Source organism: Artibeus jamaicensis, unplaced genomic scaffold, assembly GCF_021234435.1.
Source record: "Artibeus jamaicensis isolate MK-2021 breed Jamaican fruit bat unplaced genomic scaffold, CSHL_Jam_final contig_76, whole genome shotgun sequence".
NCBI lineage: Eukaryota > Metazoa > Chordata > Mammalia > Chiroptera > Phyllostomidae > Artibeus > Artibeus jamaicensis.
Window position 1 is genome coordinate 15,510,980 of NW_026521954.1, and position 26,847 is coordinate 15,537,826.

The following is a 26,847-nucleotide window of genomic DNA, read 5'->3' on the forward strand; positions in this document are numbered from 1 at the left end:
TCGAGGTAGTATTTTGGGTTGCTTGGGATATATTCCCAGAAGTGGGATTGCTGGGTCAAAAGGCAGATCCATTTCTAACTTTTTGAGGTAACCTCCACACTGCTTTCCACAGTGGCTGCACCAGGCTGCAGTCCCAGCCACGGTGCACGAGGGTCTCCCTTGATGCCACAGCAGACACAGACCTGATCTTGTGGTGGGAGGTGATGCTGCCGTCCTCCCAGAGCCCTTAGTCCCCTTGCATGTTAGGAGCCCCCCAAAGCTGGGCTCCATCACCACTGAGCACCTGCTGTGTACCTCAGCATGTTACTAGCTGTCAGATTTACCCCAAAATAAATAAGACACACAGGTCTCCCCTTCTGAAATTCATAGTCAAATGTGGACGAAATACTTCCGTGAAGTCACTGTGGGTGTAACAGATTACTCAAATTGTCGTATGGGGTGTTTGGGGTTTTAATTCATACAGTGCTCTGTAAGAGTTTAGACAGGTATTTCTTAAAGGCATCTAACACAGAGAAAATGAGAGGAAAGGCCAACACCGCATTGTATCCCAGGTCTTTCACTTTAAACCCTGGACTCTTGCTACTCTGGTGATATTTTTACTCGGTTACTGGGGGTGCTGTTGCTGATCATGCAGGTTGTCTTTTTCCTTTCTTTATTTTTTTAATTTTGCTTTCTCAAGTGATACTGAGTGAACACCTGATGAGGAAATCTGGTTGCAGTGAGCACACAACTAAAGATCTGGTTCAGTGAGGCGACTTGCAGGCTCACCCGCTATTGGACGGAAAAATCCTTATGTAGTAGAAATAATTTGTAAATAGTTTTGTTGACTGCTTTATGTAAGAAAGGTTAAGAACAATTTTGTTTTTCAGCCTTGGACAAATATTTACTACTTGTTCCCTCTGTATAAAAACACCTAAAACAACTTTTATAAACTCTTTGTAATATTTAATGATGATACTATACTTTAGGAAATATGAATAGTATAGAAAGATATATTTGTTAGTCTTTTCAAAAGTGAAATTGTTTTCTTTTTTGTTCCCCAGAAACCTTTCCGGGAATTTGTTTTCTTCATTATCGCAAGGAACTTTTGATTATCTTGGCTCATTACGGTCTCTGTAAGTAGGGACTTTCTCTTGTTTCTATAAATATATCTTTGGTTTTGAAAGTTAAAAATGGTTGTTATATGGTTTAACAGGGTTAATGGGGAAACTCCTGTAATATCGTAGACATTTGAATCTTTCCCGCATTCACATTGAAAACCATCCCGTAAACCTTAGTATAATTCGTCTCAGATGGGGTGACGGTCCATCCTCTGCTTAGAATATTGTGTCTGTCAAATCTGTATTGCAAGTAAATGCATTGGTAATATTCTTTCTCTTTGACTTTGTTTTCAAAATAGAAAGTATTTTCTTCTTTGACCACTCCAATCCCCAGAGTGTAAATAGTCCTCCCTCTGAAGAATTTGTGCTTAACAAGTTTTCATACTTGAGGGATTTAGTTTTATCCTGGAACCTCTTTGCCAAACTTAATCACAGCATACTACATTTCTAGGAATGTTTATGTAGAATGTCTGCTTCATAAAGTCAACGTAAGATCATATTTACTCAGTCCTCTGTAGCTTTAGTTAATTGGCTGGGTTTTTTTTTTTTTCTTCCAAAAACAGCTTTGTTAACTGTAAGTTTATACAGGTGTTACTTTTAAAAGTAACTCTATTTCCAGATAAATGTTAATATATTTCAAACATTGTTATATTGTTTTTTATTGGAATCACAGTAAAATACAATGTTTTTCAAGTTTTTATCATGTGTAACTCATGGGATTATGTCTGTTTTTCCCAGGGAAAACTGTCTTCCCTACCAGATGCCTCTGTTCCGTGTGTGTACTGACTTCTTTCCTCCCCTCCCTTCTCTTTTCCCTCCTTTGTTCCTTTCCCTCCCCTCCTCTCCTTGTCCCCTCCCCTTACTTTTCTGTTTCTAAATGTACCACTTAAGTCTCATTAGCCGTATCGTTGGGGCGTAGCTCCTAGGTTAGGCATCCATCTGGCTCCTGACCCCCCTGCTGGACTTCTGTAGGTCTAGGGTCACTAGGTCTAGGGTCACACTGGATCAAACGCCCTCTGGTCTCTCTTTCTGATGCCACTCCTGTTCTTACTCAAAGACGGCTTTTTAGGGGAAAATCTCCTTTTGACATATTTAGTGAGATCAAGTCAGTCATTACTGTGATGTTTAGGAAAGAAAAAAGACTGCAAAGGATAATCTGGCTTTTGAGACCCCGCGTAACAGGAACATGGGGAGTATTTCACCCCCAAATTGGGGGAAATCGCCAGTGTTTTTACATGGTAGTGCTAGAAAAGGACCAGAAGTTGGTGCCGGAGCAGCAGAAGTCGGTCTGATCATCCCTTCGGTACTTTTTCTGTAGTAACTTTCTGTTTGTGTATCTCATTTCCACTCTCCTCCCCCCCCACCCACTCCTATGGCCAAAACCGAGGTGCGGCCTGTGTCAGCGGTCGGGCTGCATCAGATGCACATGTGGTTATATCTGCTCCTTGCACTTGGATGGTTTATTTGTATAGACCACGTTGCAGTCTGTTTTTGTTGTATTTAGGTTTCGTTCCCCTGTTACCTAATGCCCTCCAGGTTGGCAGGGGGCAGCCCCTGCCTTTATTTTTATTAGTGGGACTTAGTGAAACGTACGACACATGAATAGTTGGTGCTTCGTAACACAAGTGTGCAAGAGATTGTTTTGCTTATAAGGAAGCTGTGTGTGTCCTCTCTTTATTTGTCACACCCACGTGCCAAATTGTAAAGCTTCTTGCTGCACAGAAAGATAATTCTCTATTTTCTCTCATATCAAGTATGAGGTGTTATATTTTTGTTTGATTGAGTCTGTATCTCTGAAGTTTGTAAGAACTGTAGTATCACCTGGCATATAACAAAGTGTCAAAAGTCGTCCCTGTCCTTGGCTTGGGGTACTGCAGTCGGACAGATGAATATGACCGTGTGAAGCAGTCAGCTTGATGCTGCCCATATTCACAGGGGAGTTGTGGGCATTTAAACCCAGAACATGGCAGTGATGGTGGGGAGAATTGGAGAAGGCTCCAAGAGGCGGTGGTGGTGCTACACATTTATGTAAGAAGGGTTGGGAAGCTTCCGGTAGACTCAAAGGGTGGGGCTCCGATATTCCAGACCCCTGGGGTTGAGGGGCTTGTTGCAGAGACGAGGGCTAACGAGTAGATTTAATTCACAACGCAACTTGGGTTGAAAGCTGTGTGAGTCCAGGACCAGTGAGGGACCAAGCGGGGTCAGACCCCCCCGGGAAGGGAGCCTGGATCTGTCGGTGGTGCAGGTCACCAGTGTGGCGAAGGTGAGCGGCAGCATGAGTTCAGCATCAGTGGGGGACCGTGCTGGGGTTGGAGTCCCTGCAGGTCATATCACTGGAGAGGAGACGATATCCAGTGTGGTGAGGGGGAGCCCGGTGTGCTCACCGCCCCCAGTGTAAGCCAGTGTGGAAGTGCTGTTTCGTTTTATTCACCCTGATCTCTAATGTGTATCATGTGCACTGCAGAGAATTCCAGACTGAGTATCTCTTGTGTGACTGTAACATACTGTGGATGCATCGCTGGGTGAAGGAGAGGAACATCACTGTGCGGGACACAAGGTGCATTTACCCGAAGTCGCTGCAGGCCCAGCTGGTCACCGGGGTGAGGCAGGAGTTGCTGACCTGTGGTAAGGGAGAAGGACGTCAGGAAGCGTTTACCGTATTTTACCTGCTCCCATGCTTTCCTCGACAAACTATAACCTTCTCTTTACACTTAGATGGAACTGAATATGACCATTGATCTTTATGGATTCGATAATATTTAGTGTATGCCAACAAGTAAGTCAACTTAATGAAAAAAGATTTTTTTTCGCTCAGTATTTAAGGTTCCTAGGTTCTGAACAGCATTATAAAAAACAAATTCAAATGGTAACAGAGACCTTCAAATTTTTATCAGTTGGCAAATTAGGAATTTGTTGATAGTAATAAAATCTCAGGATGCAGTCCCCATTCATGGGAGAGTGAATTGATACAGCCTTTTTGAAGTAGTTTGGTAATGTGTTCTTAAGAAACGGATACAATTTGATCCAGTGCTTCTATATGTAACCGTTTATTCCTAGGAAGTGGTCAGCTATGTGTGTAAATCTTCAGACTTTTTATATAAGCATATCTGAAATTCTCAAAAATAGGAGGTTGGTTCACTGATACTACATAGCTATTGAAAAAAGAATAGTGAACGACTTGAATTAAATGATACATTTGCCATGTGTTAAATGAAAACACACACACACACACACACACACACACACAACAAAACAAAATCCTTAAAATGATAGGAGGAGATTCTAGCTTAATCTTTGTGTTTGGAAATAAACAGTCCTAACATTTTTTTTTTCTTTTTCTCTTTAAAATTTTATGGTTGTTTCACAGGTAAAATATGCTCATTGGATAAAAATTAAAATTCATGAAAATAAATAATGTATATGTATATCAGATCATGATATACACTTTAAATATTTTATAAATCTACTTGCTAATTATCATTCATAGCTAATGTCAGAGACACATGGGTATATTACCTTTTGTACCTTTTTCCTATGTTTTGACCAAAGCATTATATTTTCATGCTTTTAAAGGCTTTTTGAGTTTGAAATGAAGTATTTCTCACTCCATAAACAGTGCAAGGATTACTTTCCTTCTATACGTTAATTTCCTTATATACTATGCTATTATTCTTTTGGGTAGACCACTAAAATTAGAATTGTGTTCGACCATGTACTAAGTCTTTAATGAGCCCATCATATCTGTATACATTTTTGCATCTATACTTAACATTTCTTTGTTTTGTTTTTCTGACCGAAAAAATATATCAGCTTTTAAAAAGTAATTGAAATATATGAGTTCTGAAAGATTTATGCCCCCTTTTCCATAAATGTCCTAAATTTTCTGCAGTGGGTGTGCATTCCTTTTATACCCAGAAGCCAGTGGTGTAAGCGAAGGTAATAAACTCCCCAGGGGCATTTTTGAGCTGTGTGTGTACAGCACTTCCTTATCACCAGTCCCCTTCTCCAGATCCAGGAGTTAGTTTACAGTTGTTCTTTTACTGTTGCTTTTGTGCTCGCTGGGCAGCCTGCGGCACTCCGGGAAAGGAACAGCTCTTACTGTCACAACTGGTTGAGGGATGATTCCATTTTAATTTTTCCATCTTCGTCTTCTTCGGGACCCACTTATCTCCGTGGCAGCCTTGTTGGTGCAAGCGTTAGAATGCTTGTGAGCTGAGGAATATCTGTGTTCCCACTTTTAACGTTCTAACGAGGATTTCTAGACCTTGTAATTCTGGAGCATGCGATTGGTGGTGTATTTGTGTACTGAGTGTGTTTCCCCGTCTGTAGATCCTCCCCTTGAGTTGCCGTCTTTCTACATGACGCCTTCACATCGACAAGTCGTGTTTGAAGGGGACAGCCTTCCCTTCCAGTGCATGGCCTCCTACATCGACCAGGACATGCAGGTCTCGTGGTACCAGGACGGGCGGAGAGTTGAGACGGATGAGTCGCAGGGCATCTTCGTGGAGAAGAACATGGTTCACAATTGCTCCTTGATTGCCAGGTAAACCTGTTTAAGTGAAGGGTTGTCTCCGTGGGTTTTGAATCGTCATCGTTGGAGGATCGGGATGTGTACTTGGGAGCTGAATTGCTATTTTATCTTCTTGCATTTACAAAGTAAACATTGGGTTTCCTGATGGCTACTCATCTTGTAAAATTTAATAGTCATCTTTTCCACCAGATATTTTAGGGGGTGGGGGAGAAAGTACAGGATAAGAAGGGAACATTGTTAAAAAGTTGGACAATTTGTGTTCAAAGTTTCAGGAGGAGAAATGTAAACCTTTAATCATTTCCTGATGCTAAGCTCACACTTTTACTTTTAGGCATCACCCAACTTTTGCTGTGTTGTGATTAATGCTACATTTTAAGATACTTTCTCTACCCCACTGGCACAAAAAAATGTAACACCCGTCTTGTTAACCCCATGACTGGTGTGAGCACCAAACTCTTAAATTCAAATGAACTTTATAAAGTGTAAAAAGCAAAGTAAAATGTATATATTATCACTCGCCATATATTTTATTTCGGTAAAATCTTAACTATAGGCACTGGATTTTCTGTCTTTGTGTCTGTTTGTCTCTCCATGTATCTCTTTCCTTCCCACCAGTTCTTTCTTTTTTTAAAAAAAGATTTTGTTTCTTTATTTTTAGACAGAGGTAAATGGTGGGAGAAAGAGAAAGAGGCATCAGTGTGTGGTTGCCCCTTGCGCTCCCCGCACTGGGGACCTGACCAGCAACCCAGGCAGGTTCCCTGATTGGGAATCAAACTGGTGACCCTTCGGTTCACAGGCCGGTGCTCAGTCCACTAATTCACACCAGTCAGGGCTCCTTACTCCCAGTTTCCTAAAGACAGGATTCTGCTTGAATTTTTGAGAGTGGACGTATGGTTTCTAGACTCTGCTGGGGCACCTTAGGGTAGGGTCACAATAGACCCACAGAAGTGACAGGAAAATATTGTCGAGAAACTGAAGGTTCTCGGGGGCCGAAAATCATGTCTGGGAATTGCGGGGGTAGAATATTCTGTGTTATCATTTGGTTCTCTACTGCAGTTTTCTCTCTGATTATTAGGAGCATATTTTCATTTATGTCTTTTAGCATGTTTACAGTAGGTGCTTTTAAATCCTTGCCAGCTAATTCTAACTTCTGCGTCATTGTGGGGTTATCACCACTGACTGCTTTTCTTTTGAACATGGCTTGTATTTTCCTATGTTTTTAAAAAACTATTATTTATATGTCTAGCAATGTTGGATTATATCCTGGACATTGCAGATGATTGATTATAGAGAAGTTGGCCAAGTACAGCCTATGGGCCAAATCTGGCCGCCTGGGCCTAGGATCTGAGAACCTTTTTTAATGATTTTAAGCAGTTATACTTCAGAGGGCTACATAATAAGTACCTGTATAATATCTTCAATGTTGCTTCTTGGCCTTTGAAGAAAAAGTTTCACTGCTGACTCTGGACTTTGTTCCGCTCACCTGAAAAGAGCTGCTTTTTGTTGTCTTGAGCTGTTAGCCCAACTAAATTCAGACTCCCAGCCCTGCCTTTTCTCAGGTGGTCTGCCTCCGAAATCCCCCCCGCCATTTGCGTGTGCGTCGGGGGTTAGAGAGATGTCCGTAGATGTTACGTGGGGAAGTACAGGCTACAGCCAGCCCCCTTTCTACCTTTGTCCTCTGATTTCTCAGCAAGTAACATTGTGACTTTCTAGATGAGTAAGGCATGTCCTTGAACAAAAGCCATGAAAAACAGTTCTATGATTCCTTTCCAGGGCCACCCCCTTCTTCCTAGTGTCAGTGCCGGTCTGGTTTCCTCTTGCTTCGGGTCCCTCTCAGTGCATGTAGATAGCTGTCGCTGGGTGATTTGGCTAGAGCTTGTAAATACTAACTGTGGGGAGGATGGTGTGATGGGCGGTGTGATGGGCGCTTCTCTGCGATTGCCAGAAGCAGTGTTCCTTCCATAGCTCCTCAGATGGTTAGTGACAGGTTCTTAGGTCCCAGTGAGGAAACTCTGACTGTTACACTGTTTTAACCACAATGAGAATTTCGTAAGTCCATATGTATGTTAAAACTTATCAACTGTGCGTTTTATGCAGTTATTATATGATTAGGCAAAAATTGGCATATAATACAAGAGTAGAGCTTTAAAAATACATGGACACTTTTTCTGAATAAAAGAGATTTGATGAATTTAGAGCCTTTAATTTTGATGACTGTAAAGTAGATTAACTGATACATTTATATCTGTAAGTCGCACTTTAATCTAAACTATAAAAATACGAAGCCTTCTCAGGATAGCAGCCTTGCCTAATATTTCCATTGGTAGGGACACCTGCCCAAAGTGAAAATCTTCAGTGTGAAAACCGAGAAGTCCTCTTTACCCAGGGACGTTGTAGAAAAGAAAAGATGGTTATTGAATTGCCACCTGAGATACTTGTTGATTCTTCATTGTCTCCTCATGTCACTGATCCTAGATTGGAAAGACCAAGAGTTTCTGCTTTTCCTCAAAGATTAAATTGAAGCTGCCTCTTTTTCCTTACATCTCCAAGCATGCTGCATTGAGGATACCTGAAAATTTTATTCCAATAATTTAGGTTTTTTTAAAAGACACCAGAGTTATTGCTAAAAATTATCTTTAAAAAATGTTTACCAACTATTTTAGGACTGTAGGTCCCAACGGGTGTGTTGAGGTACCCGGCGCATCACCGTGAGCTCACGGGGTGCTGCGTGCTATTTTGAGTTTTGGTGAAGAGTAGCGATATGGACATCTGTCAGACTCCACACAACTGCTGGCTGCAGGCAGTTACGGTGTCGCTTTCGATCATGTGACACTCAGGTTCCTTTTACTGGGGATGATCGATCATACTTTGGGATGCAGGGCTTTTGTCCATTACTTTGGTACAAAGCAAGAACCACGTGAAAAAAATCATTGCGGAACAAGAAAGAACGATATCATTATCTGATCTGTGTCTGATGTTTGATTAATTTTGTAGTGCTTAGCAGGCACATACAAGCTAGTAAATGTAGTTATTAAAGAAGGAAATGTGTATTTCAAATTCATGTGTGCTATTCAAATGGCTACTGAATTATTAGGACGTAGATACACAGTTTGGGGATTTAATGTGGTAATTAGCACCACCATAGATATTTCTTTTAGTCTAGGGGCACCATGAAAAAGTTACCTAGTCAGTGAAGGAGCTGTGAACCAAGAAAGTTTGGAAATTTATTGGATTACAGAATAATTTCCATGACTACACACACACACACACACACACACACACAAATGCATATATACATATATGTGTATATATATGCACATATATGTGTGTATATGTATGTACATACACACAGACTTCTTTCTATTTCAGTAGAATCATATGCATAGAAAGTTTGATAACCTTTCTGGTTATTTAAATTTAATGTCAGACTCTGGCATCACGCTGTCTTGGAATATATTTATTTCAGTGTATCGGTTTTCTTACTGACTTAATAGAGATGATAAACATTTTCTTTGATTCAGTGTAATGGTGCCTCACAGTCTTTATGAGAATATTTGTTGTGTAGCCATCGATGGCTTAGGAGACTTGAAAAATATGTGTTGAATTTCAAGACATAATTTTGTAAGTTACTGACAATGGTACTTTCTGTCTAATTACTTATCATTTGTATCTACTTAAAAGCAGAGCCTAATTTGTCCTGTGAGGTTGGGAATAAAGGTTAATTAAATGTTCTGACATTTGCTCTTTAATTAATAGGCTTTATGTTAGACAATTATGACTTCCTCTTGCCAATTATATTTACTGATAACTATTGAGAAATATGGCTGTTTTGTAAATTGAAGTATACCTTTACATGGAAACTCCTTTTGTTAAACCATTAATTAATTAGTAACTTACTACATCCTTTTAGAGACGTAACAAGTTGTTTCTTGTGTAACCCTTCTTCCACAAAATATTTTACCTCCAATGTTTTCTTAATTACATACTTTACAATATTAATCTCCTTTGCTCATGCTCAAACATTTTCCTTAGAATCAGTAGAAAGCTAGACGTAGCTTAGTCACTTCTCCGTCGGTCTCGCTGAAGAATGCGCCACGGTGTTCTGCTTCTGCACTTGCTGTCCTTCCCTCCCGCTGTGCCCCGCCCTCCCTGTTTCTGGCAGGAGATGTCTCAGGCATTAGGTACCATTGCACTGAATTCATACGTCCACTATTGTTCTTACCATGGCATGGTAGGAGTCCTGACCTGCTCACCCTGACTTGCTGCTGAAGTACTGAAATGGAGGGGCCCTTAAGTTCGTTTTTACCCAGCAAGTGCCTGGCCCACCGTGCACACTCAGATGTATTTGCTAAATATGTGGTAGAAGCCTGTGCCGTTTCCCTTTTTGCCTAACCGTATTTTCTCTCTTTTTAAAATCTTTCTTCATGCAGTGCCCTAACCATTTCTAATATTCAGGCTGGATCGACTGGAAACTGGGGCTGTCACGTCCAGACCAAGCGTGGGAACAATACGAGAACCGTCGATATCGTCGTATTGGAAAGCTCTGCACAGTACTGCCCTCCCGAGAGGGTGGTGAACAATAAAGGTGACTTCAGGTCGGTGGCATGGACAGAGCTGGAGAAAGTCTGATTTCCCCCACGTCCTTTTCATCCGTAGAAGCACCTGATTGGTCTCTTAGCCTCTATAAGAATATTGGAGAAATGTATTTGCATTTACATATCTCTTTATATAGCTGAGGACTACCTTTTAGAACAGTGACTTCAACATCATTTATGGAGAATAAAAAGAAAACAAAACAGGTGGCTGAAGTGTATCTCAAATCTGTTGACGTAAGAGTCTCTGAAGGTAGAGCAGAAGTGTTCATTTTTAACAGGCGGTTTTGTCCTAAAAGTTAAGAGGACACTTTGGAAATTCTACTAAAATAGTACAGAACCCAGACAGGCTAATGGGGTTTCCCGCCTTTGTTTGTTTGATTGATTTTTAAGGGTCCTTTTATAGATGAGCTTTGGAAGGCCTTGTATTGCTAGCAAGTCACTTTTAACTACTGGCGGTTAAGTAGACACCTAAATCAGGAGAACCACGCCCAGTTTTCCTCCCCATTTGGTTCTCTGTCAATTAAAGTAGGACGAACTGAAGGGGGTAAGGAAATTGATATATGTGTTTACCTTTTGTTTTTATTTTTAACTCTCCTTGACATGAGTGTATGGAAATCAACATTTATTATTGCCAATAGATAAGTCTTCCGGAAACAGAAGCTGTTGGGGCCTGGGCCTTGGGGCACCATTGGCGTTGGACCTAGTGAACATAATGAGTAAAGGAATTTTTTTTTGTAGGAAATTTAGCATTTGTGAGAGGTGACACCTTTGACCTAGTCTCTCTTTAGTTTCTAAGTTGCTTTAAAACATCTTTAAGTGTATTATTTACTGAATGTTCTTTTATGTTTCTATTTGAATCACGGGTTTGTGGCTGACATGAAGGAAGGGAGACACAGTGCTGTGTGTGTGCAGGCCGTGGGTTACCAGTCAGCTGTTTCCCACTGGTGCCCCGGCTGCCACGGCCACCCCGTGGCTGTCAGCTGGATTTTAAGGATAAGAACATCCTTTGGTGGTAGTCTCTCAAGTCCAAGGTGAAGGAGCAATAACAGCATCCCTAGCTCAGCAACTTCTTCAGTGTTTTTAAAAATATTATCTTTTTTAAGTTTTCCTTGACATGGATATGGAAGTCTGCACTTATTATTGCTGGTAGATATATTTTTTTAAAAGATTTTATTTATTTATTTCGATAGAGGGAAAAGGAGGGCAAAAGAGAAACATATGCAAGAGAACACAGACCAGACCCTAGCCCCGGCCCGGAAACAAGCAGCACACCAAGCGCCACCACCAACCACCCGGTTAAATAGACTAATAGTTAATCTGTAATATGTATATTGTATACCTTAAATTGGAATAGATGATGTTTGTTAATTTTTTATGTTCAAAATCTTTTATTGTGTAATCAGAATATGATGTTTCCTTTTATGACATTTTCTATTTTTCTCATAATGTTTGAGTGTTGTACATTTTTCGAAGTAGAAGAGAAACCTAATTACTTAATTAATGAACTACTCATTTTTTGACATGCTTTAAGTTACTATTCAGTTTGACTTCCATGGCATTTATAAGAATTTCATTGAGTGTGGGTTGGTCTGTTTACACAGATTTTGGTCTTTTGAAAAAATATGTTCCAGTCCCGGATTTTTCTCCGCTCCTGCTGTTCCTCATGCCGTTTTGTCCTCCCGTGAGCAGGTGGCCCCGGACGCTGGCGGGCATCACCGCCTACCTGCAGTGCACGCGGAACACCCACGGCGGCGGGATCTATCCCGGGAACCCACAGGACGAGAGGAAGGCTTGGCGCAGATGCGACCGAGGTGGCTTTTGGGCAGATGACGACTATTCTCGCTGCCAGTATGCAAACGATGTGACTAGAGTTCTCTATATGTTTAATCAGGTAACTAGAACGTCTGCAGATTTACTGAGGTTGCCAGGAAAACACGGTCTTCAAAAAAATACATAGGATCATCTTTTAAATATCAGTCCAGCATATGGATTTCGTGTTCATACTTCACCTGATGGATCTGTGTTCGGAATAAGGTCCAGTCTTCTCAAATGAAGTTCAAGGCCCTCGGTGGCGTTACTCTTTCCTGTCACGGCCTGGCATCGTGCCTTTGTTCGAATACCTGTATTACCTGTATCCACCAGACGACATCCCAGCATCTTCCACATCGGCCTGGGAGCCACCCCTTGGGTTCTGCTTTATAATCCCCTTGTCACAAGTGACCCCTTGGCATTCATACCTGTGCCCCTCAGATGCCTTTCTCTGGCTTTGCTTTTACGTGTCTTTTACAAACCACCCCAGACGACAACCAGATGGGAGATAAGTTTCTGTGTTACACATTTTCTTAGGATCCTTAGCACCAAATAGACCCTTTTTGCAATGCTTGGTGTGAGTCATGTTGAAGTCAATAAAGAAACAAATGTAAAACATTCCTGGCCGTGCTTGGTGTTACAGATACGTGCTGAATAAGTGGTTCGTACCCCTGCGCAGGGAGGTATTGATTCCTCCCAGCTGGAGTGCTCAGGGAGGGCTTTACCAGGCAATTGGGATCGAGTTTGTGTAGAATTTGGATAAGCGAAGAGGAAGAGGTGGGGCGGCGTGTTTATACGATGCCGTTTTATGTATCAGCATTCATTCCAAATTTTAGAAACATTCCCCTCAGGTTAGTTTCCACTAAAATTTTATTTTTCTCAGGTTTGAAAAAGCGTCGTGGGAGGCCATGGTGAGTAAATTTTAAGAGTTGGCATTCATTGCAGTGTTTTGAAATGCAAAGAAAAAATTGTCGAAAATTTTGTTGGTCAGTTTGCTAAGTGCTGCTTTTTGCATTTTCACTGTAGATGCCTCTCAATCTTACCAATGCTGTGGCCACGGCCAGGCAATTACTGGCGTACACCGTGGAAGCGGCCAACTTTTCTGACAAGATGGATGTTATATTTGTGGCTGAAATGATAGAAAAATTTGGGAGATTTACCAAAGAGGAAAAATCGAAAGAGGTATTTTGCTGGTTCTAACCGGGTTGCATATTGCAAGTCAACAAATGGTCACGTGGTTGTCTTGAATCTTTATTTTTAAAGCCTGTTTATGTTTGCTCTATTTGAACTAAATAAATAGGCTTTTCACATCCAAAATCATCATTGAGAAACTCATAATCTATCCATTAGTGACCTTGTGTTGGGAGGCATAGAGGTGACCTATCAGTTCTTAGAAATTGAGGTGCCACGATACAGTGTAGCTGGCGGGAAAAAGGAGGTTTGCCACGCACAGCGGGTCGGTCAGCCAGGTGTGTCGGGCTTCCCAGGTGTCTCTTCTCCACGCAGCCCTCTGCTCTGTCTTCTTCTCAATAAGGTTCAGTCACCCAGATTGTGTGTGGCTTTTGCTTAATTCCTTTTGTAATGTCCTGGAGAAATGCAAGTCTGTTTCAGGAACTTCCTTGGAATTTCAAATGATGGGACTATACAAGTGATGGAAATGTAGTGGCTTTTGCAAAGCTGTGCATGTTAACGGGCCCTTTTTAAAACCGATGACTTGGTGCCCACGTGATACCCTGTAGGGGAAAACATTGACAACAGCAGTTTCCAGAATGAATGAGCAGCAGATCGTGCTTCGAATGAGTTTCAAGACGGCGATTAGTGTATTCTTAAGCTTTAAGTTCCCAGCTATGTGAGAACCGTATATATACTGTTTCTTTTGTGATGTGATTACTTCTATAGAAATGAATTTTAGAGGTAGAAGAAACCTAGGTCAAGCCATAAACGAAAGTCTAAATAAAATGCAATGATTTTTTTCAAGGTTACCCTGCTAGGTTAGGGCAGGGCTGAACACAGAAGCCAGGAACCTTGGCTGTCTAGTCCAGTTTCCTGCAGTTTCACAGGAACCGTCTAGCACAGTGTTGCCCTGCGGGCTCTTTCGAAAGCACTCAGCATCCATCTGTGGGGAAAGTGCGGTGCTAAACAAACTCCATATGTAGGACGCCTCAGAATCATGAATATGTTAGAACATAAAAAAACTAAGCCTTGTTTCCCTTTGTCATTTAAGCCAGGAATGTTTTTGGTACAATGTCTTGCATTTTGAAGGTAAGTTTTGGAAGCTCAGCCCTAGTACATTAGGTGCCGTACTTGATATGATGTAGCTGTTAAAGGAAAGAAAATAGATACATTTTGGTGTGTCCAGACGACTCAGGCCAAGGGGCCACTTGGTAATGAGATAACGTTTCAGGCTTGTTATCTGAACCTCAGATCACAATATTGTAATGAGCTCTCCTGCTTTCTGATTGTGTCTTGGCCACAGCCCACTCCCTGTGGTAAGTTTTCTCTGCCGTGGGAGAAGCTGCCTGGATTCTGGCTCTGGGGTAACTCTGCTGTCCCTTCTTGAGTCTAATCACAGGTTTGCTGCCCACAGGATTACAAGTCATTTGTGGAAGTGGGATGTTCTGAGTCACTAAAGTAATTGGAATGACATTGGGAATGTGCACACTGAAACAGATTTTGCCACCATACAGTACATAGTTATCCCCATGCCTCCCGGGTTCGAGGTGAGGGCCTTTGCTCTCCCTGCAGGTCGGGAAGAGCGGCGTGGTGCCTGGGGGTGTGCACTGCACTGTGTTTACTAGTGTGTGGTGTGCCTGGTCTGCTGCTTTGGAATGTGCTTCGCGGACAGCGTCACGTTGATGGCTGCAGGTAAATCTGTTTTCGTGAGTCATTCATTAACCTTGGGCCCTTTACTTTAAAAATAGGAGGGACACTTGCCCTGCTTAACTTGCAAAATGAGTGCACACGTGAGAAAATACAGGCGAAACCGTTTTTGTGCAGTAGTTGCAAAGCCAGGACGTGATTTTATAGGGTGAGGAAATTTAACATTGTGATGATCTCAGAAGCTAAGAATGAGGTCCTTAAAACAATCAGTGTTCTAGTTACTTCTCTAGAAACATATGGTTTGATGTAGAGTTCTGTCACTTTCATTGGTTGACGTGGAAGGTAAAGTTTGAATCGAGCATCTTTGGAAACAAACGATAGCAACTAATTGTTAAATACGAGCAGGAGAAATAGAGGAACATATTCAGGACCGGAAAACGGAAGTATAGAGGCAGCATTACCCTTGGTGCCGTGACGGACATCCTGTCTGGTTCTTTGGGAAGTCAAACTGAAGGCCATGCCTTTCACCGTTTGTTAGGACTGTGAGACGCAATCAGGACGGCTGAGGACGGCCATCACTACAGCGTAAACCGAGGCTCGGGCATCCTAAAATGCACGTAGCTCAATTGGACAAGTAATTAAATTGATTTTTGTCTTATGTCCAAAAAGCGACTGTCCCATGGACAATGTCACGGCCGCAATACTGTGAACAGTTGCCTTTTAACTCGGGATCGAACTGTGCCCACACAAGCTGGGATTTGGCGGGTAGGGCTGGTGTGAAAAGCTGTCGCACCGCCAGGCCTAAGCGGCGCGTTTAGTAGGGTCTAAAAAACAGCTGAAGGTTGTCTGTCAGGCAGCATATGCGTGTGTTCCGTGTTTCGCAGAGTGCTGAGGACATTAGGCCTCCATGTCAGTGGCTGGGAGAGCAGCAGGGACGACATTAGTGTGTTGGAGTCCCCGCCCTGCCTGTGCTCCAGGCGAGAGATGGCAGTGAGGCTCGCACCTGGCAGCAGTTCACTACAGAGGTCATTTGGCGCATTTTTATGTGCAGGCTTAAACAATGGATACAGTTCATTCATTCGTTTTAAAATGTGATAACCTCTGTATTGGCTGGTGAGTTTCTTGTGTACTTTCCACGTTTCTGATTTTTTTTTTCTTCATCTTGTCAGGCTTTTCTGTATTGTTCATCTTTTCAAAGACCCAGTTTGCTGGCTGTGTAGATCCGTTCCTGGACACAGTTTCTCAAACTTGACCCTGAAACTTTATCACCTGGAGGGTTTGCTACACAAAGTTCGCAGGGGGCCTGAGAGTTCACGTGTCTAGTGAAGTTCCAGGGACCCTGGGTGGCGTGTCTGAGAAAGGCAGGGGCCTCGAGAACCTCAATAGAGACTTTGTATGCTATAGTTACCTAGTTTCCATTTTTCCTTTGGGTTTAACTTCATAACAGCTTTTATAATTTTTTTAATTGGAAAATGGTAAAAGTATAGGAGAGAGAATGTTTTTGTTAATATCTATGTTATACCTTTGACCTTCAACAACTTTCAGTATTTACCAGTCTAACTTCATTGATCCATGTATTTCTTTTACCCACCTTCCCTCTCCTTCCTTCCTTCCTTCCTTCCTTCCTTCCTTCCTTCCTTCCTTCCTTCCTTCCTCCCTCTCTCTGTCCCTCTTTCCCTCCCTCCTTCCCACCCTTCTCCCTCCCCCCCTTCTCCTTCTCTTGTTTCTTTCTCTGGATCATTTAATAGTGAATTCTGTATGTCATATCTTACCCGTAATTTCCTGCAATATAAGGAACTTTAAAATAGAACCATGATATTGTTATTATGGCACCAAAATGAGCCTTTCTGTCTATGCCCTTAATATCATCAACTATTTAGTCCATGTTCAGTTTTCCTTGATTATGTTTTTTTTTTTATTTTTATTGTAGACCTTATTTTTGGTTGCCTTATTTAGTATGTGGGATTTTGTAGACAGAGTGTTAATGTCACCAAAAAAGAACAATCAGTTTTTCTGCTCCTGTATAAAATGGCTTTTCTGTTGTTGTTCTGGTTATGCATGGCTGGTAACAGATATTAATGTGACTGGTCTAGTTTATCATTATCAGGGGTGACACTTGTTTGATTCGCCAAGCGCCAAGGGTCAGTACCAGGGTAGCAGGTTGCTTTGACACGAGTTCTCAGCTGGAAGCTTTTCAGACCATGGGAGTCAGGTGAAGCTCAGGCCTATGTGAAGGTCCACTGGAGTTTGCAAGTTGTTGGGAAATCACTTTTTACCTCCCCCTCCCTTGGGACGAGGTCAGGGCAGGCACATTTCAAGTTTCCTCGTTGCCCCCTTCTTGGCGGGGCTGGTGGCCTGGTGGTTTGCCCTGACCTGGAGGTACCCTGTTTGGTTATCAGCTCACGCACCCACCTTCTCCCGTAGGCAGTTGGTAGGTCCGAGGCCCTGTGTGCACGTCACAGCACAGCCACAGCACAGTCCCTGGTCAGCCGGGTTCACCCCCGGGGCTCCCACACCGGCCTCTGGAGGGGTTTTGGTCTCCTGCCTGGTCAGCGGTGCATGTGAAGAGAGTGGGGGTGCTGGGGGGAGGGGGGTGAAGGAGACAAAACATGGGACAGCGGTAATAGCATAATCAATAAAGTGCACTTCAGAAAACGAAGTTAAAAAGAAAGATAACTTTCTCTCTTCAGCATTTTTCTCTTTTAGCAGGAGAATTGTCCAGAGTACTTAGTTTGCCATTCTTCCAGAAAAGGGAGATGCGCATACATGTTTGTACTCAGAAAAAAACCAAAATCTGCTTCCAGGGGGAGGGTGGAAGAACCTTAGATGTTAAGCTTTTCCAGGCCTTGTGAAGGTGTGGCTGGGGTCGGTGCCCAAGAAGTCCTGCCTCTCCCGACTGGTGTACCTCAAGTGTTTTGTGACTCTGCCACTAAAGCAACTTCATCTGCCTGGAGGAAGTGGTCCCCTTTCTGCTGATAATTGTAAAACTACCTTCACTGCCTTGACTGGAAACATATCAAGAACCAACTGCTCCCAGTCATGGCAGCTCTGCCTCTGATACATATTTTTAACTCGTCTGTGTCTCTTTCCTCTCTCTCCTTCTCCCTCTTTTAAATCATTACCTGAGGGTATGTGTATTGAGTTTAGAGAGGGAGGAAGAGAAAGAGAAACGTTGTTAGGTTGCCTCCTGTACACGCCCGGACTGGGGAGCTGGGGACCAAACCCGCAGCCCTTCCGTGTACAGGATGCTGCTCCAACCCCCTGCACCACCTGGCCAAGGCTCTTTTTCTTCTCCTGTGTCTGTATTTCCCATTCTTTATTTGTGCGTTCTTAATTAAAAATAATTATTTTTAAACTTTTGCTAGGCTCCCTCAAATCCTTCCTGGAAGGGGATGAAGAACACATGCAACATTATTCTCAGCATCTCATCTTTCCCCTCTTCTCTTCTCTCCTGTTTCTCCAGTTCCACCTTCACCATCTTCCTCCTCCTTCCCTTTACCTCTGTGCCCCAGTAAAACCAGAGGTTTGCTGTTTGCCCTGGGTCCCGATGGTTACCCCAAGGAGGCCTCTCGTTGACTAGCGGCAGCCCCCGGGAGCCAGCTGCAGAGAAGCCTTAGTGGAACCGGACACCGTCACGACCCTAGGGCTTGTTAAGAGTGACAAATGAACGCTTTTAAAACTTGACTTTCACAGAAGAGCAGTTTCTTCATTAAAAGTAATCAAGAGGAGAACGTGCCATAAGATAGGTGCCGTCTCGATGTGCTAATTTGTAACTAGGAGAAAATAATGAGGAATCTTGAACTTTCATAATATCAGCTGCTGCTATGGTTATTATTTAGTCAAGTTGGGACTACATGTCAATTCCTGTGGTCCCCATTTCTGTCTTAGTGGTCCCAGAGCAGCTGCCTGGCTTGCTGCTGCGCATACACACTTGCGTCTGCAGTTCTTGCTTTCCTGGCTATAAGAACCAACAAGGATACCTACCTCCTGCTGCTTCAGGCTTGAAAGTGGAAGTGTGGGGAGGGGTCTAAAGAGGTCTGGATTCCTTGTTTTTTCTCAAAAAAAAAAAGACAGACATGGATTGCTTAATGCAGGTGTTTGTCTTCTGCTTTCTTTTCTTTTTTCCCTCCTAATTTACTGTGTTCCAACCACCTTTCATAGGGTTCTTGATCTCATTTTACAGATGAACAGACTGAGTCTTGGAGAGGCTGATAATTTGCTCATGGACATCTGACCTGGGACCGAGTTGAAATCCTAACCCAGAAATATTTAACTTCCAGACATGCAGACATTCTGCCTTCAATGTTACATTTTGCTCCTACTACATTAAAATGAAATATCATCAAGTTTAGTTCATACAGCATCTTATGTATTTCTTATGCTAGCCGATCAAATGCATGAAATTTTTAGATGATTTTGGTCTAATTTTGATCAGAATTCCAAACAAGGGTGGGCAAAAGTAGTAGGTTTACAATCGTGACTGTGTGAAACAGTTTATTCAGCTATGGCAATTGTCATAACCTGCGCATCTTTTTCCGTACGAACAACTTGTGCCCACCCCTGTACTGAGAAGAGCAAGAACTATCCTGTCTCTTAAAACAGATGACATTTAACATTTTCATTGTTATTAATGTGGCATTTTCATCCTTTACCCTTTATCTTTGATCAGGCGTGTTCACAGGCATATTCATTTCACCCTGACCGTTTAGTGAGACAGGTGGCCGAGCAGGTGCGAGATTCCTTCTGACCTCCTGTGGCTGGAATGGCCTTCAGGGAATGAGGTCAAGGGGACAATGGCTTTGGGATGCTGGCTGTGGTTTTCAAGCTCTTTGTCAGGTTTCAGGAATACTGTTTTAGTCCGGTGTAATTTTTCATGCGCCGTTATTTTTGTGTGTGTCCTTTTTGTCACTGTGATGGATTCAGAACTGCTTCCGTAACCCAGCTACACAAGCATACAGCATTTTACCATCACCTGCCCTGGGGGGGTTGTTCGCATCCAGTCTTTCTCCTTAGTTCTTAGCCATTTAGTGAAATAATGAGAGACATTGCTTCTTCCCAGCTAAGACCATCTCTCTGGTCAACTGCATACCTTCTTAGAGGTATTTCTTTTCTTTATGACTTTTAACACTTTAAACGCCGTTACTGGCATCATCGAGTAGCCACAGGAGTCCTTTGATCCTGTAATCATCATCATTTTTCAGTAGAGATGCTGTATGGAGACAGGTCTCATGTCACATCTCCATAAAGTTCGTATATTTAAAACCTCAAGTCTATTAGTAATTGTGCTAATCTGTAAATGCTCCCTTGGAGTAGAATCAGTGTTTTCCTGCGGTTTTTCTTTGAAGTTTTTACAGCCAATGGGAATTTCTTTTTCTTTTCTTTTCTTTTTTTTTTTTGAGAGCCAGGGAGCCTGGTTTACCCTATTCATTTTTGTATGAAAGTTTGAAATAATAATAGGTAAATAATAGGTAAAAATAATAAAAACATAGCCAAATTATTTCAGCTGCTCGGAACTCCTGTTGAGAGGTGGTCATTATTTTTCTAATTGCTGTATAGACAGCTGACTGATCAATGTAGTAATTGACATATTGGAGGCCCTACGGTTCTTCATAACTTCAGACCTAAGCACTTCCATTGGGAAGAAATTCAACCCCGTGCCTGTTTATTAGGATCAGTACTGGGATGCTGGTGTCTTGTGGATCCTGCAGACAGGCTGGGGATCCTGCAGAGCTTCATGATAGGTGCTACCTTGTTCTCTGTCAGTTGATGCTGTTGATGTCTTGGGTTTGGGGGAAATGCCCTTTGCCAGTGTGTGAGTCCACTAAAATGAGGTATTTGAATTAAATTCCATTACTCTTTATTATATAGTCCTCTGCTTATTTCCTTCATCACGGCTATAATGCAAATCACTTTTTAAAAATGCATTTATTTCCTGTTTTCCTCACTAGATTGTAAGCTCCAAAATAGAGCTTGCATGTTTTCCCCACTATTCAGGACAGTGTCTGTCTCACCTGGGCCCTCGGTAAATATTTTGTTAGTGAGTGAGTGAGTTTTGTACACCATCGGCTTTCCTACCAGGGTTATACTATGAATGAGGGTGTAAATGTAAGTAGGACACTGAGTTGCCCCTGCCCTCAGGGTGTTCACATTGAAAATAAAGAGTTTGCGATACACTTTGTGAAGGGCAGTGCAGAGTCAGTAGACTGATTTTCTAATTGGATGAGGTGGCGGGGTGAGGAGGAGAAGGCAGTTTTGCTGGACACATTGGTCCAGTTTAAATGTGAACACAGACTTTAAAAACGCCCCCCTCCTAACACTTCTAGAGCCTGTAATTTTCAAAGAGGGCCTACACTGTGATTCAAGCGGTTAACCAAAAAAAAAAAAAGAGCAATAAAATTACAAGGTGAGCTCACATTTGTTTGAGTGCTTGCCACATGCCAGGCGTGGTTTCAGGAGCCTTACGTGTGTTAATGGAACGTAATCTGCACAATATTCAGAACAGACAGGATTGTTATTATCCACATCATCCAAATAAAGGCAGGGACACGAGGTTAAGTGGCCAGCGCAGCTAGGAGTCAGGGTTTGAAGTCCTGTTCTTCACCCTGGTTCTTACAATAGTTATCTCACTGCATGGTTCCAGGGTTGGCATCTGGTGGGATTGCACAGGCCTGTCTTTGTGAAGGACTCTGGGTGGGATAGACTGAGTGTTTTCCAAGCCCACCTCAGCCCTCGTAATTATACGTCCTGGGAAGAGGAGTGGGTGCAGAACGAGTTGGGAGGCTCACCCGATCTTCTGCGATGATCAAAAGACTTCTGCTGAAACAGCCTTGGCTTTCTGGCCCGGCTTTGGGGCCTCACACCTTTGATGCGTACGTCTTGATTAGAGAACCAGCCAGCTTCGAAATCCTCTGATCCCACCCCTGTGATGCTTTTGTTGTTCTTTCTGCTGTAGATCTCCTTCTCACTGAACATTTTGCTCAATACCAACCCCCTGACACCGGTCTGTCTCATCAGCCCTGCACATTCAGTGCATTTCTCTGACACGGGGCACACAAGTCAGCATGAACATTCCATGGGCTTTTCGCTGGCATTGCTGACAGATGGTTACATCCGTTAGTTATGATCTGAGCTAATGAAAAGGATTCAGTAAATGAGTTCTTTTCTTTAGGTCAGTTCATAACTTAATAAAACAAGCAATGCAAAAGTGAGCACCTCTTCAGATCCATTCATTTTGTGGCCCTGGGTCTTAAAGGGGAGCACAGGTGCATTCGAGGTAGAGGAAGCTGCGTGTGCAAAGACGTGCGATGGCCCTGCGTAGATGGGGGCCTTCCTGAGGTTGGACACCTCTAGAGTTTTGAATGGCACCAGTTTGTAATGAACTGGGCAGTGGATGTTTCTTAATAATACTACCACCCTAACACATACAAAGAAGTGTTCCTCAGTGGTTTTCGACAAAAAGAGTTTAGATCTTTTTGTTTGGGGATCATGTAGATGTCTTTTCCCCCACTCTGGATTTGAGTACCACATGCCAGTCTTTTCACAAATGATTTGGGGGTTACTTTACACTGTTTGGCCCTAAAATTACCAAAAGGCCACAACCGGATGTGCCGTTCATGTCCACAGACGGTTTCCTGGATACAAGTACAGAGGTGTTGGGTTTTCACTGGACTGTGGAGGCTGCGGGCCTGTCTCCCTGTCCCGGGAGGATCTGCACAGTGTAAAACAGCCTCTGTCATTACCTACTTCTTTTCTCCCCCTGCCTGCCAGCTCGGGGACGTGATGGTGGACATCGCAAGCAACATCATGCTGGCAGATGAGCGCGTCCTGTGGCTGGCGCAGCGGGAGGCGAAAGCCTGCAGCCGAGTGGTCCGGTGCCTGCAGCGGATCGCGACCCACCGACTAGCCAACGGCGCACACGTTTATTCCACAGTAAGTGCGATGTTACTCTAGAACTCTGAGAAATGAAGTCCTTAGGCTTAAAATTAAAATGAAGGGGGCATTGCGCATATGTGGTAGTTAGAACGGCACCTTGCCTGTGGAGTAGGCACAGACCTAACCATTCTTAGAAACAGAGAGATGTTGTGTGGTCGTTAGACATTACAGTAAATTCTGTCGTCTTCCTGCGTGGGAAAGGCTGTCCCTTCCTGTGCCCCCTCTGGCCCGGTTTGGATGGTGGGAGCGATGCCGCCGCCCCGCAGACGTCGGTGTGGCAGCTGTGGCAACGTGTCCTGCGTTAGGCAGGCCCCTGAGTTTAGTCTCACTCTTGAGATTCTTAAAATTGTTGGGGCAGGTACCACCTTTTCCAGGTGATTTTCCAGCTTAATTTGAACAGCTATTCATCTACTACTATTTAGATTCGTACCTCCCTGCCTTTTCTTTTTTTAGTTTTTAATAGAATTTATTGGGTGACATTGGCTAGCAAAATGATATAGGTTTCAGTATACAATTCTACATTACATCACCTGTAGATTGTATTTGTGTGTTCACCTCCCCAAGTCCTGTCTCCTTTTATCACCATTTATAGCCCCCAGACCCTCTTGTACCTCCCCTCACCCCCTTTCTCTCTGGTAATCACCACACTCGTGACTGTACACTGTATACTATGGATATGAGATTTTTGTTTTGCTTAATCCCTTCACCTTTTTCATGCTGCTCCCCTACCTCACCCCTGGCGGCATCAGTCTCTTTTTGCTATCTACGAGTCTATTTCTATTTTCTTCATTTATTTTGTTTAGTAGATTTCACATATAAGTGAAATCTCAGGGTATTTGTCTTCCTCTGACTGGCTTATTTCACTTAGTATAATGTTCTCCAGGTCCACTGCGATGTTGCAAAGGGTAAGATCTCCCTCCTTGTTGGACTGAGTAGTATCCATTGTGTGAACGTACCACAGCTTTTTTATCCACTCGTGTTCTGATTGGCACTGGGGTTGCTTCCAAATCTTGGCTGTTCTAAGTAATGCTGCCACAAACACAGGGGTACATTATATTCTTTCAATATAGTGGTTCAGGTTTCTCTGGATATATTCCCAGAAGTGGCATCGCTGGGTCATAGGCAGTTCCACTTTTAGTTTTTTGAGGAACCTCCATACTGCATTGCACAGTGGCTGCACCAGTCTGCATTCCCACCAACAGTGCACTAGGGTTCCCTTTTCTCCACAGCCTCATCAGCACTTGTTGCTTGCTGATTTATTAATGACGATCATTCTGATCGGTGTGAGGTGATACCTCATCGTGGTTTTAGTGTGCATGTCTCTGGTGATTAGCAACATGGAATATCTTTTCATTTGAATCTTGGCCATTTGCATGTCTATTCATGTCCTTTGCTAATTTTTAAATTTGATTAGTTAGTTTTTTTGGTATTGAATTATGTAAGTTCTTTATACATTTTGAATATTAACCTCTTATCAGATATATCATTGTGAATATGTTTTCCCACTCCGTCTCTTAAACTTTTCTTAGTTAGGTCTTTTACACCCTTGGCGTTTTTCCTAGGAATTTTTTGGGGGGTGTAATTGTGCATGGAATTTTTTTTCAGTTTCCCTTTTTTGGTAGTTCATTATTAGTGTATATAAATGCAACTAATTTTTGTATATTTATTTTGTGTACTGCTACTTCTCTGAATTTATATATCAATGTTAGTAGTTTTTTGGTGGCATTTTAGGGTTCACTATTTAGAGTATAATGACAGAAGTGAGCCTGGGTAAAGTTTTTATCTGTGCAGCGTAATGTGAAGAGTTAACTAGATCGTCCTATAAAAGACAAAAAGTGAACATGCCCGGAAGTGCTGGACAAGGCGACTCCCGAGTGCATCTCCCACACCCATTACTCTTCCTGTACTTGACCAGTAACGGGTGTACTGATATCTCTAGCTGATTTTTTTCCATAGTACCCTCCATTTTTAGCGCACAGTTTTCTGCCAAGTGCTCTTTAAATTATTTTAAATTGACTTTGAATTTGTCCGATTCTCTACACTTCATGACCTGTTCTTTTCCTCTTCACTGATGTCTTTCTATTTTGGGACATCCTTTTGTTTTCAGCCTCTTTTTTTTTTTTAATTCTGCCATTGGTGGGCATAGGATCTTTGTTTCTTCAGAGCCTGAGTTCTCTTTTAATTTATGTGCTGTGTCTGAAAATTCTTCGAAAGGGCTTTTCTTTCCATTTGATAAATCTTCTGTAACTTCCGTTTGGTCGGCTTTCATAGTATTCGCCCAACATCGCCTTGGAAGCGTATGTCATCAAGGCTGCCGGCTTCTCTGGGATGACGTGTACCGTGTTCCAGAAAGTGGCCGCCTCTGACCGCACCGGCCTTTCCGACTACGGGAGGCGGGACCCAGACGGAGGCCTGGATAAGCAGCTGAGCTTCAAATGCAACGTGTCAAATACGTTTTCCAGCCTGGCGCTGAAGGTATGTGATGGTCTGTGATTGGTTAAGATCTTTTGCAGTTAGACTAGAATGCTCAAAACGCTTTGCTTTGCAAAATCACATTACAGTTTTCATGGGTCTAGGCATTTTGGCCCTTTGGACTTTGTTCTCCACACAAAAATATCAAAGTTCTGTTTTCTGACTACAGTGGTAAGAAGATGACTATATTAATGTTACATATTAAAACATTTTCTTTGACCTTAAATTTCATTTTTATTGCTCTTGATTTTCAAGACATGAAAGTATTCTGTGCCCTTGGCTTTGTGCCTACTGAACCTAATGGAAAATTGGCCTTGAGACAGGGTGGTTAATCAGGCAGCCTGTATATCAAGGATTTTGGCAAGGAAGTCAAACATGATATGTCTTCAGAAAGCGTGTGTTTTATTGCAGTGAGCAAAATTAAAAGCATTGTTACTGATTTTTAAAATTCAGGGTTTAGAAATGTTTCATTTGAGTACATTGAAGCAAATAGTGGGGAAATAATCCAGCTCCTAATGAAACCACATTTTCTCCATTTGCTTAGTGTGGCCATGGGTCACTGTATGTTCTGTGGATTTTAATTACTAAGTGGTTTCTTTGTTTCTGTCATTTCTGAAGTATATCACAAACAGGATGGCAGTCCCTTCAATGGCTGCATAATAATTGATCTCCTGTGTTAGGTATTGATGCACTGTGGGACTCAATAAATACTGAATGAATGAAAAATTAATGTATTTCGTCATACTTTACCTGGTGACCTCCATAGGAAAAGCCACCTAGCTAAATTTAGAAAGGGCCCGTTCCCATCACCACGCATGACGGTCTCAACTAGGTCAGGATGTCTAGTGCTCAGGTATTTACTTGGCTCCGCATGCTCAGAGGACAAGTGTCAGGATGTGTTTGATGTCCTGCTCTCCGTGAGAGCACCCGATGCCCCCAGCAGCACCACCACGGACCTGCTCCTCTCCTCACTGCAGTTTTTACTGGTAAAAATGTACCACAAAAGGAACAGAGACAGCATCACACACAAGCCCTTGAGAGAAAGGGCTCTCTCAAGGGGCGTGTCTTTGAGGAGCACTTAAAAAATTGACGAATCCTTCTATCTGAGGGGGTTGTCACTGGGAGAAAGGAATTAAAAAATGGTGAAACCCTATCCATTTAATCAATCTCACAAACCTGCCCCCCTGGGTAAGAAAAGTTTCTGCTCTCTAAAGTAGAAAGCTTCAAATGAACACGCAGATTTGTCAGTCTTGTACTCTTCTCGCTTTTGATCCTCTTGTGGCTAGAAGCCAAGGGTGCTCTGCGCTAACATTCACGCTTCATATATGGACGTGACTGAACTGAGGGAAAGGGGAATGTCTTTTGTGACACAAAGTTAGTTAAATATTTTAATGTCAACAGCTCTTTCACACATTAACAGAAAACTTTGTGTTTTAAACTTTGTATTAGGATAATTTATATGCTTTGTGTGTGTGTTTTAATGCCTTGAAGATAGCACTAACTACACATCTCAAACATGAAATAACTGATATACTCCCCTTCAGTGGGAAAATATGCTAGCATAGGAAGTTACACCCAGAGAAACACA

General features: G+C 42.6%; 1 protein-coding gene across 1 annotated transcript in view; it reads left to right on the forward strand.

The window, feature by feature from the left end:
* The window catches only part of ADGRA3 (adhesion G protein-coupled receptor A3), a 101,827-nt gene that overhangs the window by 45,397 nt on the left and 29,583 nt on the right, over window positions 1–26,847 (forward strand). Inside the window, exons 5-12 of the mRNA XM_037140736.2 lie at window positions 1,044–1,115; window positions 3,565–3,725; window positions 5,430–5,643; window positions 10,062–10,226; window positions 11,916–12,117; window positions 13,062–13,217; window positions 22,623–22,784; window positions 25,059–25,262. Of these exons, the coding sequence (XP_036996631.2) occupies window positions 1,044–1,115; window positions 3,565–3,725; window positions 5,430–5,643; window positions 10,062–10,226; window positions 11,916–12,117; window positions 13,062–13,217; window positions 22,623–22,784; window positions 25,059–25,262 (1,336 nt within the window). The remainder of the gene's footprint in view (window positions 1–1,043; window positions 1,116–3,564; window positions 3,726–5,429; window positions 5,644–10,061; window positions 10,227–11,915; window positions 12,118–13,061; window positions 13,218–22,622; window positions 22,785–25,058; window positions 25,263–26,847) is intronic.